This window comes from Mauremys reevesii, linkage group 9, assembly GCF_016161935.1.
Source record: "Mauremys reevesii isolate NIE-2019 linkage group 9, ASM1616193v1, whole genome shotgun sequence".
NCBI lineage: Eukaryota > Metazoa > Chordata > Testudines > Geoemydidae > Mauremys > Mauremys reevesii.
Genome location: NC_052631.1, coordinates 35,673,948 through 35,693,999, shown reverse-complemented (window position 1 = coordinate 35,693,999; position 20,052 = coordinate 35,673,948). Strand labels below are relative to the sequence as shown.

Here is a 20,052-nt window from a genome sequence, read left to right as displayed (position 1 = left end):
CAAACAGAGTTGGACCTTGCAAAGGGAATTAAAAACAATAGGAAAAGGGTCTATAGCCATAAAAATGAAAAAGAAAACAAGGAAAGAAGTGGTACTGCTAAACACTGAGGATGGGATGGAGATTAAAGATAATCTAGGCATAGCCCAACACCTAAACAAATATTTGCTCAGTTTTTATAAGGATAATGAAGAGCTTAGAAATAATGGCAGGGTGGCTAATCGGAACAAGGATAAAGAGGTAGAAATTACCACATCTGAGGTGCAAACCACACTCAAATAGTTTAATGGGACTAATTTGGGGGGCCCAGATAATCTCCATCCAAGAATATTAAAGCAACTGGCACATAAAATTGCAAGCCCAGTAGCAAGGATTTTTAACGAATCTTTAAACTCAGGGGTCATACCCTATGACTGGAGAATTGCTAATATAGTTCCTATTTTTAAGAAAGGGAAAAAAGTGATCCGGGAAACTACAGGCCTGTTCGTTTGATCTCAATTGTATGCAAGGTCTTGGAACAAATTTTGAAAGAGAAAGTGGTTAAGGACAGAGGTGAACGGTAACTGGGATACAATACAACATGATTTTACAAAAGCTAGATCGTGCCAGACCAACCTGATCTCCTTCTTTGAGAAGATAACTGATTTTTTAGACAAAGGAAACACAGTAGATCTAATCTACCTGGATTTCAGTAAGGCATTTGATACAGTTCCAAATGGGAAATAATTAATTAAATTGGAGAGGATGAGGATTAATATGAGAATTAAAAGGTGGATAAGGAACTGGTTAAAGGAGACACTACAACGGGACATACAGAAAGTGAACTGTCAGGTTGGAGGGAGGTTATAAGGGAGTTCCTCAGGGATCAGTCTTGGGACCTAGCTTATTTAACATTTTTATTACTGACCTTGGCGGAAAAAGTGTGTTTGTGCTAATAACATTTGCAGATGAAACGAAGTTGGGAGGTATTTCCAATACAGAGGAGGACCGGACTATCACACAAGATGATCTGGATGACCTTGTAAACTGGAGTAGTAGAAATGGGATGAAATTTAACAGCGCAAATTGCAAGGTCATGCATTTAGGGACTAACAATAAGAATTTCTGCTCTAAGCTGGGGGTGTATCAGTTGGAAGTGATAGAGGAGGACAAAGACTTTAGTGTCTTATTTGATCACAGGATGACTATGAGCCGTCAATGTGATGCAGTTGAGAAAAAGGCTAATGAAGTCCTAGGGTGCATCAGGCTAGGTATTTCCAGTAGAGACAGGGAACTGTTAGTACCATTACACCAGGCACTGGTGAGACCTCATCAGGGATATTGTGTGCAATTCTGGTCTCCCATGTTTAGGAAAGATTAAATGAAACAGGAACCGGTGCAGAGAAGGGCTATTAGGATGATCTGAGGAATGGAAAACCTACCTTATGAGAGGAGACTCAAAGAGCTTGGCTTATTTAGACTAACCAAACAAAGGCTTGGGGGAAGATATGATTGCTCTCTATAAATACATCAAAGGGATAAATACCGGGGAGGGTGAGAAGTTATTTAAGTTAAGCACCAATGTGGACACAAGAATAAATGGATATACACTGGCCATCAACATGTTTAGGCTTGAAATTAGACGAAGGTTTCTAATCATCAGAGTAAAGTTCTGGAACAGACGTCCAAGGGGCATATTGGTAGCAAAAAACTTAACTGGCTTAAAGACTGAGCTTGATAAGTTTATGGAGGGGATGGTAATGATGAAACTGCCCACAATGGCATGTAGCTGATCTGCATCTGATAGCAGCAAATATCTCCAACGGCTGGTAATGGGACATTAGATGGGGAGGGCTCTGAGTTACTACAGCGAATTCTTTCCCAGCTATCTGGCTGATGGGTCTTGCCCACATGCTCAGGGTCTAACTGAGGGCCATATTTGGGGTCAGGAAGGAATTTTAACATAGATCAGATTGTCAGAGACCCTGGGGGGTTTTCACCTTCCTCTGCAGTACAGGGAACAGGTCATTTGCAGGTTTAAACTAGTATAAATGGTGGATTTTCTGTAACTTGAACTCTTTAATTCATGATTTGAAAACTTCAGTAACTCAGCCAGGGGCTAGGGATCTATTACAGGAGTCTGTGGGTGAGATTCCGTGACCTGCAATGTGCAGGAGGTCAGACTAGATGATCATGATGGTCTCTTCTGACCTTAAAGTTTAGGAGTCCATTATCATCCTATGATTTAATTAAACCAACAGGTTGGGGAGTTTCAAATTTGATTCAGGATTATAGAATGTATGCTTGTAAGTATACTCCAAACTGTTGCCAAGGTAAGAGTTGAATTTTAAAAAAAAGGGATAGATTTTTTTTTTTAAACTTGTACTTATGTCCCATACTGGCAGTTTAATTTATAGCTAAGAAAATCCAAAACTGATTACAAATTTATCTTTACATTTACAAAAAATTTTTAGGATTAAACCATAACACTTTCAGAATACAGACATTTACCTTTTTAACAGGTCCATAGAAGGTGGCATTGAGATCTGCTGAACCCATGTGATGCTGGAGCGTCAGCTGTCGACCACTGTGTTTGGCTAAATAAAATCTATGAGACAATTAAAACGAAAATTTACATATTTATACAGCACATTTTATACAGATGATCCAAAAGCACTTTACATACATAGAAAATTTTGAACTCTTTAGGATGTATTGTAGTAAGTGTAACAGTTACTCTTAAAAAAAAAAAGTTAAATTGAGGTTAAGGTCTCATCTGAAACAAAAAAACAAGTAGTGAGTAGTTGGTTTTCTAGTTTGCCCCCAAAAGAACAAAGCAGCTCTCTAATATGCCTTTAATACTCACAAAAGTATATTTACTGTATCCACTGTTTTAAAAATACAAGGCCTGATTTAATACATACCTTCTAAATACTTCAAAAGCATGTCTGGGGGCTGGAGGGATGTTGCACTTTGGTGTGGCTGACTGAGTAGGCCAGTAGCCTGTTGTGAGAACCCGCACTGTGAGATCAACACCACCTAATGAGACCTACAGCAACATTGGAAGAAGACATCCACCGTTTTAAAACAGGACAGTGTTCTCCATTTCTCCTATGGTATAATTAGACTTTCTATTTTTTACTTTCCAAAGGCTAAGGAGAAATTGCAGCTGCCATTCTTTCTGAGCTGCACCAATTAAATTCATCCTCACTGTAGCAGGAGCCAAAAAGCTCACATTGTTCCCATATGGCAATTTAAGACTATACAGAGTATGACAATGTAAAAAATGCTATGCAACTGCTCAGTATTCATGATAATAAACAGTAATTCTGAAATTCCGAGCTTTACAAGGTCAGATGCATTACAGGGTAAAATGTGTCATATTTTGCCTTCTGCTTTTATTCTGTTTCCAATATGACTGACTGGATAGGAAAAAAAAGTATATGCTGTGTTGCTAACAATATGAATTGCAAAGTAACAGTTTTTGTACTTGCCCTCTGGCAGAAAAGTATAAGCAACAGTTTGACATTCAACACTAAGCAATAAGAGTTTTTTCTGCCATTCCCTCTGGAATTTTACAGCAGAAATCATCTGCACGTTTTCCCATTGTTTTATGTAAAGGACTGGCTTCTTGCTCAACCTGAAAAAATTATGTGGCTTTAACACTTGTTCTCTGAAGGTAGTTATTAACATAGGTATTCACACAGGCTTGGAACACTCTACAGCTGATGTTCTAAGCCAGGGGTGGGCAAACTTTGGGGCGAGGGCCACATCTGGGTGAGGAAATTGTATGCAGGGCCGGGGCAGGGGGGGTGGAGAGCGGGATGTGGAGGAAGGGGCTCAGGACAAGGGATTGGGGCAGAGAAGGGGTGCAGAGTGTAAGAGGAGGCTCAGGGAAGGGGGTTGGGGTACAGGAGGGGTGTGGAGTGCAGGACGGGGCTCAGGGCAGGGAGTTGGGGTGCAGGAGGGGTGCGAGGTACAGGCAGAGGGCTTAGGGCAGGAAGTTGGGGGGTGGGGGGCAGGAGGGGTTTGAGCTCCAGCCCGGTGCCGCTTACCTAAAGTGGCTCCGGGGTGGCAGAGGCGCACACCAGGGCCAGGGCAGGCTCCCTTCATGCCTGCCCTGTCCCCACGCCACTCCAGGAAGTGCTGCGGCCCCTTGGGGGGGGGGGGGGGAGAGGGCTCTGCGTGCGCACATGGAGCCCTTTGCCTCCCGGCCCAGGGGCTGCTTCTGAGAGCAGCGCCGGGCCCGCAGCACCACCAGGGGTAATCCCGCGGGCTGGATCCAAAGCCCTGAAGGGCCGGATCCGGCCCGCGGGCCATAGTTTGCCCATCTCTGTTCTAAGCTATTATAACGGTCTCATCAGCAGGTGGCATACATCTATTTGAAATCAAGGTATAATTGTCAAAAAGTGTCAACTAAATTCCACAGTGCCAAACTTATAACTGAGTGTATCGCCAGCTTCCACAGGGAAATGAGGTGGGTTAATGAGGGCTTATAATTAATACCTCCAAAGAACATGCTTATAGGTAAGTAATTTTCTTCTCTTACAAAGAAAAAGTATAATTATACACAGATCCAGGTTCTTACAGACTACAAAAACTAATATACAGCATTAGAGTGGATCAGATTAAAGTAAAAAAAGTCACAATCATCACTGGACAAAAAGTAGATGCCTCCCAAGTTAAAGAGCGACATAGCATCCCTGAGAAGTATTAAGATTGCTATTTTTATATCAGAAGAATAAAATGCACCTAATAAATACATTAGAACTAACATCTAAAGACCTCTTAGGGGTGAAAAGTCAGCTGGGCCACGCAATCCAGAAACTGGATTAACAGAGACTGGATTCAAGATAACAATCTAAAACAATATTTTACAAATATACATAAAGAACTGTATTGAGGTTTCTCCAGAGTGAACCAAAGGCCATCCAATGTCACTGACATGCTTATTATTTCATGAGCCTTAACATGACACTGATGTTCGGAGAAATGTAGTCAATCATCCTGGAGATGGGTACGTCTACACTGAGGTTAAAAAAACCCCACAGCACCAAGTCTCAGAGCCAGGTCAGTTGACAGGCTTGGGGGGCTATGAAATCGCAGTGTGGATGTTCAGGCTTAGGCTGGAGCCCAAATTTCTACACTGCAATTTTATAGCCCCATACCTTGCGCCCCGTGAACATAAGTCAACTGACCTGGGCCAGCCACAGCTGTGCCATAGGTCTACTATCACAGTGCAGACATACCCTTGAATGTTAACCCAATGCATACCATCAACAGAAAAAGTTGCATTAAATCGAAATATTTTTATTTGTTCCAGATAATGCCTAGCTTATGAACTGTGGAATCAGAATGGGCATGAGGGTATGGAAAATATGTTTACTGAATATAGTGGAACTGCAACATCATATCTGGAAAGAAGAGTATGCTTTCTTACCCACTGAATCTTTGAAACATCTTAGTCATAGACAAGAGCCTGAGCTCACTCAGGTTCTCACAGATCCAATGCTAAATATAAAAGGGCAAATAGTCAATTTAGAACAAGTTTTAGGAATGTCAAGTCTCATATGACTCCTCTTATCACCAGAATGTGTGTAGCATGGACTAACAGAGGGACAGAGTCTTTCAAGTGCAGAATTGTGCTGCATGACCTCCAAAACCCAAGATTTCAGGTTCATCAATCTTGAAAATTCCTAAAGTTCTATAATCTTTTGACTTCTCCCACTTTAGCTTCTCAGTGAAAGAAAGTACTGCTGCATCATCAGCTGCATCATCCTTCCGAATACCTACTAACTCAGTTTTATATCTATCTATGAGGCTTTTGGATTCTGAATGGGAAAGAGCTGGCATGCCACTCTTGTCTAGGAAGGATCATATGCATCCGGTGCACCAAAGTTGTTTAAAAAAAAGAACACGTTAGGGCTATTAATAGAAACTCTAAAACTTCTTGCACCACAATGGTAATATAAAGGAAGACTCCTGATTCCTTTCCCAGTGCCATCTTTTATTACAGATTTGTTCTGCTAGAACAGTGGTTCTTTGTGTATTTGAGAGCTGGTAGTATTTGGAAGCCTGTTAGCATTATTGTCTACTGTATTTCAATTACTGTGAATTTTAAGTTATTTAAAAAAAGTTAATCACAAAGCACTTTGGACTGCTACAAACAAAAATAAAAATATGGAGCTTGTAATGCCAAACCATCTATGAAACAAAATGAACACATTCTATAGGTAGTACACCGCAAGGCACATCCTCGTTCCTACCAGTATCAGGAATAACAGTCTCCAGAAACTGATCCATGAACTAATAATGAGCAAAAGTGAATGAAGTAGTAAAGTCTTGCAGTGTGTTTTATGGAAGGATTAACGTAACCTTCAAGTCACTGCTGTCACAGAGAACACAGAAACTGATGCATGGTTTTAATGTTTCAAACACCATAAAATGTTTTGTTTACTTGCACTGATGTAACATATAGGCAGAAACTGCACCTCAAATTATTTTTAAAGAATTAGGAAGGAAACAATTTTTGCTGGTCATATGGTCAATATCTAAAAAGTGCACCATAGGTGACAATTATAGAATCATAGAATATCAGGGTTGGAAGGGACCTCAGGAGGTCATCTAGTCCAACCCCCGGCTCAAAGTAGGACCAATACCCACCTAACTCATCCCAACCAGGGCTTTGTCAAGCCTGACCTTAAAAACCTCTAAGGAAGGAGATTCCACCACCTCCTTAGGTAACCCATTCCAGTGCTTCACCACCCTCCTAGTGAAAAAGTTTTTCCTAATATTCAACCTAAACCTCCCCCACTGCAATTTGAGACCATTACTACCTGTTCCGTCATCTGGTATCACTGAGAACAGTCTAGATCCATCCTCTTTGGAACCCCCTTTCAGATAGCTGAAAGCAGTTATCAAATCCCCCCTCATTCTTCTCTTCTGCAGACTAAATAATCCCAGTTCCCTCAGCCTCGCCTCAGAAGTCATGTGTTCCAGACCCCTAATCATTTTTGTTGCCCTCCGCTGGTCTCTTTCCAATTTTTCCCGCATCCTTCTTGTAGTGTGGGGCCCAAAACTGGACACAGTACTCCAGATGAGGCCTCACCAATGCCGAATAGAGGGGAATTATCACTTTCCTCAATCTGCTGGCAATGCTCCTACTTATACAGCCCAAAATGCCATTAGCCTTCTTGACAACAAGGGCACACTGTTGACTCATATCCAGCTTCTCGTCCACTGTAACCCCTAAGTCCTTTACTGCAGAACTGCTGCCTAGCCACTCGGTCCCTAGTTTGTAGCAGTGCATGGGATTCTTCCATCCTGAGTACAGGACTCTGCATTTGTCCTTGTTGAACCTCATCATATTTCTTTTGGCCCAATCCTCCAATTTGTCTAGGTCATTCTGTATCCTATCCCTACCCTCCAGCGTATCTACCACTCCTCCCAGTTTAGTGTCATCTGCAAACTTGCTGAGGGTGCAATCCACGCCATCCTCCAGATTGTTAATGAAGATATTGAACAAAACCGGCCCCAAGACCGACCCTTGGGGCACTCTGCTAGATACTGGCTGCCCACTAGACATGGAGCCATTGATCACTACCTGTTGAGCCCGATGATCTAGCCAGCTTTCTATCCACCTTATAGTCCATTCATCCAGCCCATACTTCCTTAACTCTCTGGCAAGAATGCTGTGGGAGATCGTATCAAAAGCTTTGCTAAAGTCAAGGAATAACACATCCACTACTTTCCCCTCATCCACAGAGCCAGTTATCTCATCATACAAGGCAATTAGGTTAGTCAGGTATGACTTGCCCTTGGTGAATCCATGCTGACTGTTCCTGATCATTTTTCTCTCCTCGAAGTGCTTCAGAAGTGATTCCTTGAGGACCTGCTCCATGATTTTTCCAATAACATTCTAAGATCTAACTCATACACATTCAGATAAAACAGAACTAGCAAGACCATCTGAACAGTGCCATGTGCGACTCTCAACAGAGTTAGTACTATCAAAATCTCCCCATAAAAATTGGAAACATGTTTGTCAAAGTGCTGCCAAAGAACTAATTATCTGTTGGATGAGCACCAAAGTAGATGGATCTCATACAAAACTTTGACTCTCAAGAGAGCAGACACTCAATTCTGTAGCCTTTAAACACTTCAAAGCATTTCATACCAATTAAGATCCAAACACAAAGAAAAACTAGGATGTCTAAAAAGAAACTTGACCAAAATGAGATAAAAAGAAAGACTCAGTGATAAAAAATTTGGAAAAAAAATCCTTGATAAAAAATTAAAACGGAACTGACAGACAATACAAAGAGTTGCACAAACATTTATTGAAAAAGTGACATACAAAGCTGCAACTTTAAAGTGGAGCTCATGAGTTCAAATACTAACAGATGATGAAAAATGTACCGTCTATTTACCTCAACAACAAGTAAGTGTACGCCACCTGCTGGTAAAGCAGTTTAACAGTTCATAAATTTAGCTATGAAGCTTTTCAAATCTTGTCATGTACTGGTGTATTGACAAGACTGTATGTCCACTGTAATTATTCCTACTTTTACCAAGTACTAAGTATATGCAAATACACTGTATAATTTTTACTTAAATTATTACATTATGTTTTGGCATAAATCTGAGTTTTGCATTTGTGTGACTCATTTATAGAGGACAGTCCATACAACTATTTAGAACAGTGGTGGGCAAACTGCAGCCCATGAGGGTAATCCGCTGGTGGGCCACGAGACAGTTTGTTTATATTGACCGTGCACCTGCAGCTCCCAGTGGCCACGGTTCGCCATTCCTGGCCAATCGGAGCTGTGGGAAGCAGTGGCCAGCATAGCCCGCAACGTTTCCCACAGCTCCCATTGGCCGGGAATGGCGAACCGCGGCCACAGCTGCGGGCGGGCGGCCATGCCTACGGACAGTCAATGGAAAACTGTCTCGCGGCCTGCCAGGGGATTACCCTGATGGGCCGCATGTGGCCCGTGGGCCACAGGTTTCCCACCACTGACTTAGAAGAACACTGACGCAGTAAAAGACTCAAGAGGACTTAAAGAATAGTAATTTAACTCAATAAAGTAATAAATCAGGCTTCAAACAAATCTCAAGATCAAGATATTTTCAGAGTGGGTAAGAAAAAATTGCAAAATTTAAGTTAAAAAGTTCTGATTTTGTTGAGAGAAGTGAGGGAATGAAGAGTAATGCAGAATCTCTCTAGTAATGCAGGTTTGTGTTTATATGTAAAAATAAAAGCACAAGAAAAGATCTGAATGATTCTTACCCCTGTAGCCTGTAGATGTTGCCTGAATTCATCCATCGTTGTGTTTGAGATGCTCATATCCCTGAACATTCCTTCCAGTTTAGATGTGAATTGACATCCACATTCAGTCTACAAAAAAAAAATAAATTATTTGCTGTATTATAATTATAAAATGGATCTGCAAACACTTAAATCCTGAAACGTTGGAGTTAGTCACTGAATGCCCCAGACAAACATGGAGAGGACATTCTCTATACTTTTCTTTGGCTTAGTTCCACCCCAAGCCCATTTTCAGATCTTGCAAGAGCAGTTCTCTTTTGCATGTGAGGACTGAAGCCTACTCAAATAAATAAGGTAAAATCTGTTTTCTCATCTCTCCTTACACTACTGCACTTTTTCTAAATACTTCTTTTGAGCATCCATCTCTCTTATCGTACAGGATAGTACTGCAAAACTGTCATGAAAATTCACCAGCACAGGGATAAACTTCACCTGTCATTTACCATGACACTGATAAACAAAATCATAATAGTTTATTCATCCATCCAAAAAGTTCATTTGCGCTAGACAAGCAGAGTTTTTTTAAGGATGCTATAGGTTATGAAGTGAGATTATTGACAATTTTAGAAACCACATGTTACTGAGTGTGAGGGAAGTAAAGGAAACTATAAGGTAAGTTTGTTTTCAGATATTAGTATGGTATCACCATTACAATGCATATGGGTGAAAGGAGGATTCATACATAAGAAATAATACTTGGTACTTACCAAAGAACCTTTCACCAAAGGACCTCAAAGTGCTTTAGGTGGTTAAGTATTATTGGCATTTAAAAGATGAGAATATTTTGATACAGAAATGGTAAGCATCTTTTGCAAAGTTACACAGTATGTCAGTGGAAAAGTTAGGAATAAGATCAAGGTGAAACTCCTGGTCTCAAACCACTAGATCACACTGCCTCACTGGAATCACTTTCTTGCTGGAAGATATTTCTTAGAACCACCCTCTTCCCCGCAAAAGTTCAATATTCTAAATTGCCCTCCCACCCAACATGGGACCTTCAACCCTGATTTTGTAGTAGTACTTCTTTTTTCTGACAGATAATCTTTAATAATAGAAATAAAGCGGGTTAGTGTTTTCTGTATTTATTAAAAACTTTAATTTGGTATTTAAATGAGTATATTGTAATGGGTTTTATGTCAACTAAATATTTATTAAAAGAAAAAGAAATAAAGGAATAAAACTCAATTTAAGAACAGTTTGAAGGAGCTAAGCTGTGTGCTGGTAGCTATCTTACCTTTAATTTAGATATCATATTTTTCTCAGAGTCATCTGAAACACTCTTGTTTGTAAGAAGTCTTCTTGCCAAGTGCTGTTTATAGTAACGTTCAAAAACATCTTTCTCTTGCATAAACCTAAACAGAACCATTGCCTTATCCAATATAGTCTCTACTTCTTGCTCCGTTAGCTATAAAATAAAGAAACAATTAATTTGCTATTTTTAGTCTCCGAGTACATATTTCTTATACAACCAAAAGTAATGGAAAAGTAATCTACAGCCAGCACACACACAACCAACCAATACTGTCATACAATCCAGTTACACACCCAGGACAAAGTTAGGCCTGCTCTACACTAGAAAATTAGGTCGGTTTAACTACGTCAGTCAGCGATATAAAAAATGCACACCCAAGCCGACCTAAGATCCTGTGTTGACAGCACTAGATTGATGGAAGAATTCTTCCACCTCTCAGGGAGGTGGATTACCTATACCAAAGGACAACCCCACCCGTTGGCATATGTAGTGTCCACACTAAAGTTTTAAGTATAGACAAGCCCTTAGATCAGTTTGTACCCATGACAAAGTATGGAAGTACTAATGCTATAATGTCTCATTTAATTGGATTTAGGTGCTGCATCCTTAAGGGTTTCCTCATCACCACTATGGCAAATTAAAGACTCTCTTTTTATGATTCATACTATCAACGCAATTTGCTTCCCTTAATTAGTATTCCATTCCGCCTGTGGGAAGTATGATTGCAGATTTGCAGAAGTGGGACCATTGTGGTAGCAAAATGGCCAAAGGGCAGGGCAGTCATATCATGCAAAGAAGAAAACCCAGTAGTATGAAAATGGAGAAAAGACAATGAGGAGGGGAAAAGCTGTGATATACAATAGGAAAAACTAGTATTTTACTTAAATATCTACAAAAGCTCTAAACAAAGTAAAGAGAAGTGCTACTAAAATGACATGTCATTTTAAATTAAGACTGAAAACCCATTCACAACGCATTTTATTGAGTTTGACTGTTGCACAGAAAGTGGGTTAAATTTCAGATTTCATAGGATAAAATAATTTATAAATAATTTAATTTCTGAAGCATTAGCAAAAATATAAGCTATAAAGATCTCAGAGATTTTCTTGCAATCTGAACACATTAAAGGAAACAATTACAAAATAAAAAGCAAGCAATTCTGACCAAGGCCGTCAGCAACACTCAGCATATGCAGCTCTAATTAAAAATTTGTTGAAACAAAACTTTTTAAAAAAAGGTTTGGAAATGAACACACTGGTCAGTGCTTGTTTCCATTCTGATTGATCTTTCAAACTATTATGCTTTATTTTCTTTCAAATTAGAAAGAGTCAATAAAACAGAAAAGCTGGCCAGTGTCTTTTTGAGTCAGCTGTAACATCTTTTCTAAAGGAAAATCTCTTAGCTTGTTATACATTCTTATTGTGTAATATTTTATATTCAAGTAATACTGATCACAGTCCAGCAAAAATAAAAAATTTACTCTTAAAAGTTTAATTCTTTTGACTAGACTTCCTCCACTAACCATCTCTGGTCCCACACTTTCATGCCTAAATGCAACATTTTAATTTGGTTCACAATGCAACTGAAGACAAAAAAATAAAAACTGAGCAATTGTTTACCATGCTTGAGTCTAATTTTTTCCCCTCATCCTTTGTCTGTATGTTAACTGTTTAGCTTATAAGGCTTTTGTGATAGACAACTTTTTTACTTATATCTCTAAAGCATTATGCACACAAATGCACCATGTAATAATGCATTTTAAAAAAGTATTACATACATATTCACATAATGCTTTATAAAAGTATACAAAGACAAGTAGTTTAGTTTAACCTGCTACTGTTTTCCACAGATTCAGTATAGTCTTGTAATTGAACTTGTACTTACTCCCTTGACTCCTTTTTTCAGCTTATCATCAATAAATAATGAGAGGTACTCTGGAGACCTAGAGTTGAGATTGAGGAAATACTCAAAGTCACCCGCAATAGTTTGTTTGAAGAGCCGGTCATTATTGAAAGATTCTTGAAGAAACCGATCAAACCTACTCTTCAAATCCAGTAAACCCTTAAGAAAAATAGAGCATAACATTTTATTTTTACAGATATAATACTGCTAGTAAGAAAACTACACTCCAGTATTGCATTTCAGGAGACCATAAACAGAGATTCTGCTAATTTAGCATTTATCTACATATTTCGCAGTATCATTCAGAATCTTTACTTCGATTTAAAATTATGTTTCTAGTTGCTGTAATTCAAATTTATGGTCAGATGAAACTGAAACTCTGGCAAATATCTGGACTAAAACAGCTGCATTAATGGTGGTGCGATTATCATAATAGGCTGTTTAATCAAGAAATATTACCACATGCTTTAATCTATCTTTCTTTAAAATTGAACTGCTTGTTTTATTTTATTATTTTAGGGGAATGTGCCTTTTCAGTACTACTGGTTGTGATTCATTCTTTGCAGTGGAGCACTTTAGAACAGTAACATAGGCAGGAAAGGGTGTTATAAAGTGTCAAGCACCAAGCTCTGGTCTACACTACGAGTTTAGGTTGAATTTAGCAGCGTTAGGTCAATCTTACCCTGCGCCCGTCTACATGATGAAGCCATTTTTGTTGACTTAAAGGGCTCCTAAAATCGATTTCTGTACTCCTCCCCGACAAGGGGATTAGCGTGGAAATCGACCCTCCTGGGTCAAATTTGGGGTAGGGTGGATGCAATTCAACGGTATTGGCCTCTGGGAGCTATCCCAGAGTGCTCCATTGTGACCGCTCTGGACAGCACTCTCAACTCAGATGCACTGGCCAGGTAGACTGGAAAAGCTCCACGAACTTTTGAGCACAGGTGACCATGGAGTCCCAGAATCGCAAAAGAGCTCCAGCATGGACCGAACAGGAGGTACTGCATCTGATCGCTGTATGGGAAGACAAATCCATGCTATCCAAATTCTGTTCCAAAAGATGAAATGCTGGAATATTTGAAAAAATCTCCAGGGGCACGAAGGACAGAGGTTATAACAGGGACCCGCAGCAGTGCCGTGTGACACCTACCAAAGAACCAGAGAGGCAAACGGCTGCTCTGGGTCAGAGCCCCAGACATGCCGCTTCTATGATGAGCTACATGCCATTCTAGGGGGTGCCCCTACAACTACCCCACCCCTGTGCTTCCCTCCTTCCCCACCCCCTCCCGGGCTACCTTGGCATTTATCCCCCCATTTGTGTGACCAATGAATATAGAAAGCATGAATTTGAAACAACAATGACTTCATTGCCTCTGCAAGTGGAGATCAAAGGGGGGGGGGGAGAGGGCGGTTGGCTTACAGGGAAGTAGAGTGAACCAAGGGGGCAGGTTTTCATCAAGGAGAAACAAACAGACATTTCACACCGTAGCCTGGCCAGTCATGAAACTGGTTTTCAAAGCTTCTCTGACGCACAGTGTGCCCTGCTGTGCTCTTCTAACAGCCCTGGTGTCTGGCTGCGCATAATCAGAGGCCAGGCGATTTGCCTCAACCTCCCACCCCGCCATAAACGTATCCCCCTTACTCTCACAGATATTGTGGAGCACACAGCAAGCAGTAATAACGATGGGAATATTGGTTTAGCTGAGGTCTAACAGAGTCAGTAAACTGCACCAGCGAGCTTTTAAATGTCTAAAGGCACATCCTACCACCATTCTGCACTTGCTCAGCCTATAGTTGAACTGCTCCTTACTAGTGTCCAGGCTTCATGAGCCTTGGAAGCACGAGGTAGGCGTGACTGCGCAGTGCTGCCGACTGGGAGAGAAGCCTGAGGCAGAAGCTTCCAGCTGGCATGATATTCCAGGCAGGACTGAATCTCCGTTAGACGAAACTTAAAGAAGAGAATGACTTGGAGTCATTCCCATTTTTTGTCCAGGAGCCCCCGACCAACCTCACCAAGGCTGGCCAGGAGCACCATGTCTGCCCAGGCGCCACCGACCAACCTAACTGAGGTCGGTCAGGAGCACCCACGGGACAACGATGACAGCTAGCAGTTGTATTGTACCATCTGCCGTCTTCAAGGCAAGGCAAGGCAAGCTGCTGTGTAGCACTGCAGTACCGCGTCTGCCAGCAGCACCCAGGAGACATATGGTGACAATGAGCTGAGCAGGCTCCATGCTTGCAGCGGTATGTCGTCTGCACAAGTAACCCAGGAAAAAAGGCAAGAAACTATTTTTTGCCATTGCTTTCATGGAGGGAGGGAGGGATGGAAGGAGGGGGGCTTGACGGCATGTACCCAGAACCACCCGCGACAATGTTTTTGCCCCATCAGGCATTGGGAGCTCAACCCAGAATTCCAATGGGTGGCGGAGACTGCGGGAACTGTGGGATAGCTAACATAGTGCAACACTCCGAAAGTCAACGCTAGCCTCGGTAGTGTGGACGCACACCACCGACTTAATGCGCTTAGTGGGACACACACAATCAACTGTATCTGTATCAAACTGTATCAAACTTCTATTAAATTGACCTAATTTCATAATGTAGACATACCCCAAGTAATTTTAGCCTCAAAATTACAAAGAAAGTACATAGTCTACAGAAAGAAATGGTAAGACAAATCTTGACTGTTTCTCTTAATGCCAACCAGGGATGTGACACCCACTATTTTAGTCACATGAAGTTGTTCCCATGCCATAGGAGACACTACAATCAAAGACGAAAGAGCTACTCACTACTAATTATGAATACGTATTAATAAAGGAAAAGACAGAAAAGAAAAAACAAAACTAGCAACTTCAGTTATAATCTCTTCTGTAACCTACCTTTGCCCATTATAAACTAATTCCTATGAAACTGAAGAAAGTATTTAATTAAGTTACTTAAAAGAAGCCAGTCAAGAGTTAAATGAAATAGCATGTTTCTTATAAATCCATCAATTTAATTTAAAGAGTGGTTTTGAGACAGGCAAGTTAATGACCATGAAGAGTCTTGAATTCAAAGTAAATCATGCTATTTTCTCTGTCTATCCAGGTTCGCTTATGTCTCCTTTCCAGGAATACACAACAACTGGGGTTAAGAGGAGAATTTTAAAGTCTTTCAGCTTTTTTAAAATAGATGTTTTGTTTTGCTTTTTAAGATAAAACGATTCTTAGAGTTTTAAAACTCATCTGGTCATCAAAGAAGGTGTTTTCTTCTAAATCCTTTGAGAACTGGTTCTTGTCTGAGTCTGCTAAAGAAGTTGCTTAAGCATTGCCACATAATATTAATTGTGGAATTAATTAGTTAATATTTTTATACTCAAATGGCTTCTTTTAACTAGTAACCAGTAATATGGTCATTTGATTCCATGTTGATAGATAAAACATTAATATAGCGATGATAATTAGGAAATTACACTAAATGTTTGCATTTAGATACAGTACAAGACATTTGCAAATGAGCATCCTCTCCATACACCCACAAATTTAAGAGTTTAAGGAACAAACAACAGTTTTCACCAGAGAAAGCATGGGGTAAGAAGTAAATCAATATTGCCCCAACTACAGGTTTTCCTTAAAAAGATAAATGAGTGCTTATAGAAGAAAATAAATCAATTTTAATAAGAACATTTCCAGAATTCTTTTTGTGGGTTTAAAACTAAGGTTTTTTCCTCTATGAAGAAAGGAAAAAAAAAAAGAGGAAAGGCTGACAATAGACTCCTGGCTCAACTTGTGTGCCCTTGATAAACCAGGTGCTACACATCACTTTCCTTTAGCTCCAGGGGAAAAAACAGTATCTCATCCCTTAACAAGGAGAATGTGTCCTGCTTTTTGAGAAGACACCCGTTGGATGGTTGTTGCATTCTACAGTAGCATACAATATACAATTCGTAATACACAATTAAAAACTACCACCAAAAACTCTACACAAGATAAAAATTACTATTACTAATATTCAGGTCCCTCTTTCAAACATCCCATAAAACAATAGAGTATTAAAGTAAAACAGACATTACAAAGCTGCATTTCAGAGCCTCTGCAATTGCCCCTCTGTCCCCACACTCAACAGGGCATGCAACACTGCCTGGAAGAGGTATTTTGGGTGGAAGTGGAAGTGAGAGCGCATGCATGGCAAGAGTGAGGGACTGCCCATATGCCCATTCAGATCTGCCACCTTCCCATTGGCTAGGAGATATTTACACTTACTTCCCAAAACCTCCTCTTCCCACTTGCCTATCCTCCAACCCTTCCCCTAGTCTCAGCTGAATTTTTAGGATGTTGCTTTAGGAGTTGTGTTTTTAGGATGCTGCGGTCAGACCGATCATCTGTTTTGGAACCAGGAAGGAATTTTTCCCACAGGACCAAACTGAGAGAGGTCTGGGGGGGGGTGGGGGGTTCGACCTTCCTCACATCATCATAGGGTATGTCTATGCTGCAGTCGGGAGGTGTGAATGCAACACATGTAGACATAGTTGAGCTAGCTTCCATCTAACTAGATCAAAGCTAACTGGAATAATAATAGCAGTTAAACCATGGCACAATTATGAACTGACAGGTCAACCACACACCTCATTTCTAACCAGAAGTACGCAACTGGGCAGCAGCAGAAACACACACACACACACACACACACACACACGGGGCAATTACAGTACAGTACTGTGTTCAATGTAAACTACTAAAAAAATAAAGGGAAAGTTTAAAAAAAGATTTGACAAGGTAAAGAAACTGCTTGTTTCATTTAAATTAAGATGGTTAAAAGCAGCATTTTTCTTCTGCACAGTAAAGTTTCAAAGCTGTATTAAGTCAATGTTCAGTTGTAAACTTTTGAAAAATCACCACCATAATGTTTTGTCCAGAGTTATGAACATTTCAGAGTTATGGACCACCTCCATTCCTGAGGTGTTCATAACTCTGAGGTTTAATACTCATGCAGCTGCTGCCCTAGCATATAGCCAGAGTCCTGGGTGGGTGGGGCTGGCCTGTGCAGTTGCCCCTGCTGCCATAGTTTCACTGCTATCGTTACTCAAGCCAGCTTTGATCTAGTTTAGGTAAACCTACACATGCTGCAATCACACTCCCAATTGCAATGTAGTCATACCAGCAGTGACACAGTTGAGTTGTAAGATATAGAACGTGAATGTTTAATATTAGGAAAGGTAAGACTGTTTAGGTTTTGCAATTTATGGCTGGTGTCCAGCAAGGATAAGGTGAAGACTGCCAGCTCCTGAGATAAAGGAGACCTGAGATTTAGCTGATGGACTCTGCATCTATATGAGAAAGGGAGATCTGAAGTCAATGTACTAAGGTCACCCTCTTGGCCACCTGTTCCCCATTTATGTAGGGGAAGGCAAAGCAGATTCAGGCACAAGTCCTAGCAGGAGACCTACAAGGGGTCTACCCCTAGGTACTGGTTTTATGGTGGGAGCTTTGTAACTTTACACTCCTAGTATGGAGGAGCAGGGCATGGGTACATACTATCTCTCTCCTCAGTGTTAAAGTTAATAAAGTTGTGGCCTAAAAAAAGTGTACATCCATCTATGTGGCATGTTCATTCGCCTACAACTCCTAATCATTACACCCTGAACTGCTAAGTACAGATTTCCGGTCAAGAGGAAATATTCTCCTAGAAACTTTTAATGCCTGTCACTTATTGGGAGAAATGCAGAGATTTCCTAGGAATTAGCCTGAATATATTTCATTTGATAAAATAAGCAAATAAAAGCAAACATAAAAGCTGTTATTCTCCAAGCACCATGCGTATGAAAGTAATTGAAAATATTTCCCAAAGTTCACCATAGACAGGTTAGTAATAACCTAAAATTATAAAGGTATCATTTTATTACTAACCATTTTTGCATCAGTTTGGAGGTTTAACCCCCATATATATATAAGGCATTGCTCAAACATCTTTGCTACCCTGTGAAACAAATGAAAAAAAAAACTGAAAAGATGACAATGAGTTTTATCTACCTGAATATAGTCAACTGGGTTCTTTCCTTCTCCCTCTTCAGATACTAGAGCTTTACCTTGCTCCCTCAGGTACGAACTCATACATTCACACATTGTCTTCAGGCCATTCGGCACACGGCTAAATAACTTGTACATGCAAGCAAGGTCTGAAAACAAAAACAGTGAAATATTGTGCACTACAGCCAACATGTACCATATCTGCATGCATCTTATTCATTAGACAAGCAAAATAGGTATGAAGAGGACAAGTTCTGTCTCAGAAGATTCACATAGAACAGCCTCTGCAATAAAAAAAAATCTGCTAACAGAACAAAACAATACAGCTTCAATTTCTCTAGACGATGAGACATTTATTAGTGGGGATGTGCTGTAAATTTTGTTCAACAATGTAGTCTTCAAATTCACCATCCCAAAGATCAAACACCTTATTTAAGGATATGAGAGAATACTTAAAAAATTAAAATAGAAAGAGGCTAATTAAATGACTTTCTAGTTTTCACTTAAAATTGCTAAAATGTGTTAAATTCCCAAAGCAAATATGAGTTATTTTTAGCTAAAACAGACCCAAATTCACCATTTTACATTTGTTTGTCAATAATGTAAAAATCTTAAACTTCTTATTTGCAGTAACAATTTTCAGCCCTTGCCTCAGTTCTTGTCTTGAGCCCCTTTATCCCTGCCCTTCTTTGGTCCAGGGGTTTGTGTGTAGAACTGGAAGTGTGTGTGTGTGTGTGGTGGGGGAGTTACGTTATATAATACTTCACACACACACACTTTCCTCTAGAACCATCATCATCCTCTGTAACTGTGTCAGAGGTCTTTTCTATTGCTTGCCTCTAACCCATGCCTATCTCATGGAATCTGTGCCTGTTCTGCCACCACCAGCTCCCTATTTTGTTCCTATCTATCCTACTTACCTTTAATGGCTCTCCCACTTCTAGTGTCTTCTGCATCCCAGCATGCTCTTATCTTGAAAAAGATCTTCACTTATCCCACTTGCCTTTCTCACTCTCTTCACTCACTACCATCTCCTTTTCCTGCTCATCTTAGCCTCAAAAATCTTAGTATTTGCTGTCTACTTACGCTTCTTTGACTTCCTATTCTCTAGCTCTGGAACTCCTCCTATTAAATTAATATGGATTCTCTGTCCCTTTCTTCTCTGCCTGCTGTCTTTGATGCTGCTGATTAATCTTCCATCTTTAGCTTTCTGTTGGCTCTCCTCTTACAAACCAACTGCTCTTTCAATATCTCCTTATCTTCCTTTCTCCTCCTCTCTGTTGGTGTCATGTTTTTGGTATCTGTTCCAGATTCCTCCCCCCACACACTCTTGACATCTTGTTCCCCTAAGTTCAGTCCCCATTGTTATGTAGATGATTTTCTAACATAATACTTCATCCACAAATATTTCCTTTCTATCCAGTCTTACTTTGAGCTGTCTCTCATATAGTTTTGAATGCCTAGTTATCTCAGACTAGATGTGCCTCCAAAGCTGAAGATAACTTTCCATATAATCCTTCCCTGACCATTCAACTACTCGTCTCACCAGTTGGAAACCTCAGAGTCACTTTACTTTATACCCATA

At 40.3% G+C, this 20,052-nt stretch overlaps 1 protein-coding gene across 3 annotated transcripts in view; it reads right to left on the bottom strand.

Annotated features, from left to right (window-relative positions):
- CUL3 (cullin 3) overlaps nt 1–20,052 on the bottom strand; it is a 116,643-nt gene that overhangs the window by 19,158 nt on the left and 77,433 nt on the right. For all 3 annotated transcript variants that reach the window (XM_039488153.1, XM_039488154.1, XM_039488155.1), the window contains 6 exons: nt 18,471–18,616; nt 12,442–12,618; nt 10,540–10,710; nt 9,267–9,374; nt 2,902–3,026; nt 2,489–2,585 (listed from right to left, as the gene is read on the bottom strand). In XM_039488153.1, coding sequence (XP_039344087.1) covers nt 2,489–2,585; nt 2,902–3,026; nt 9,267–9,374; nt 10,540–10,710; nt 12,442–12,618; nt 18,471–18,616 — 824 coding nt within the window. The remainder of the gene's footprint in view (nt 1–2,488; nt 2,586–2,901; nt 3,027–9,266; nt 9,375–10,539; nt 10,711–12,441; nt 12,619–18,470; nt 18,617–20,052) is intronic.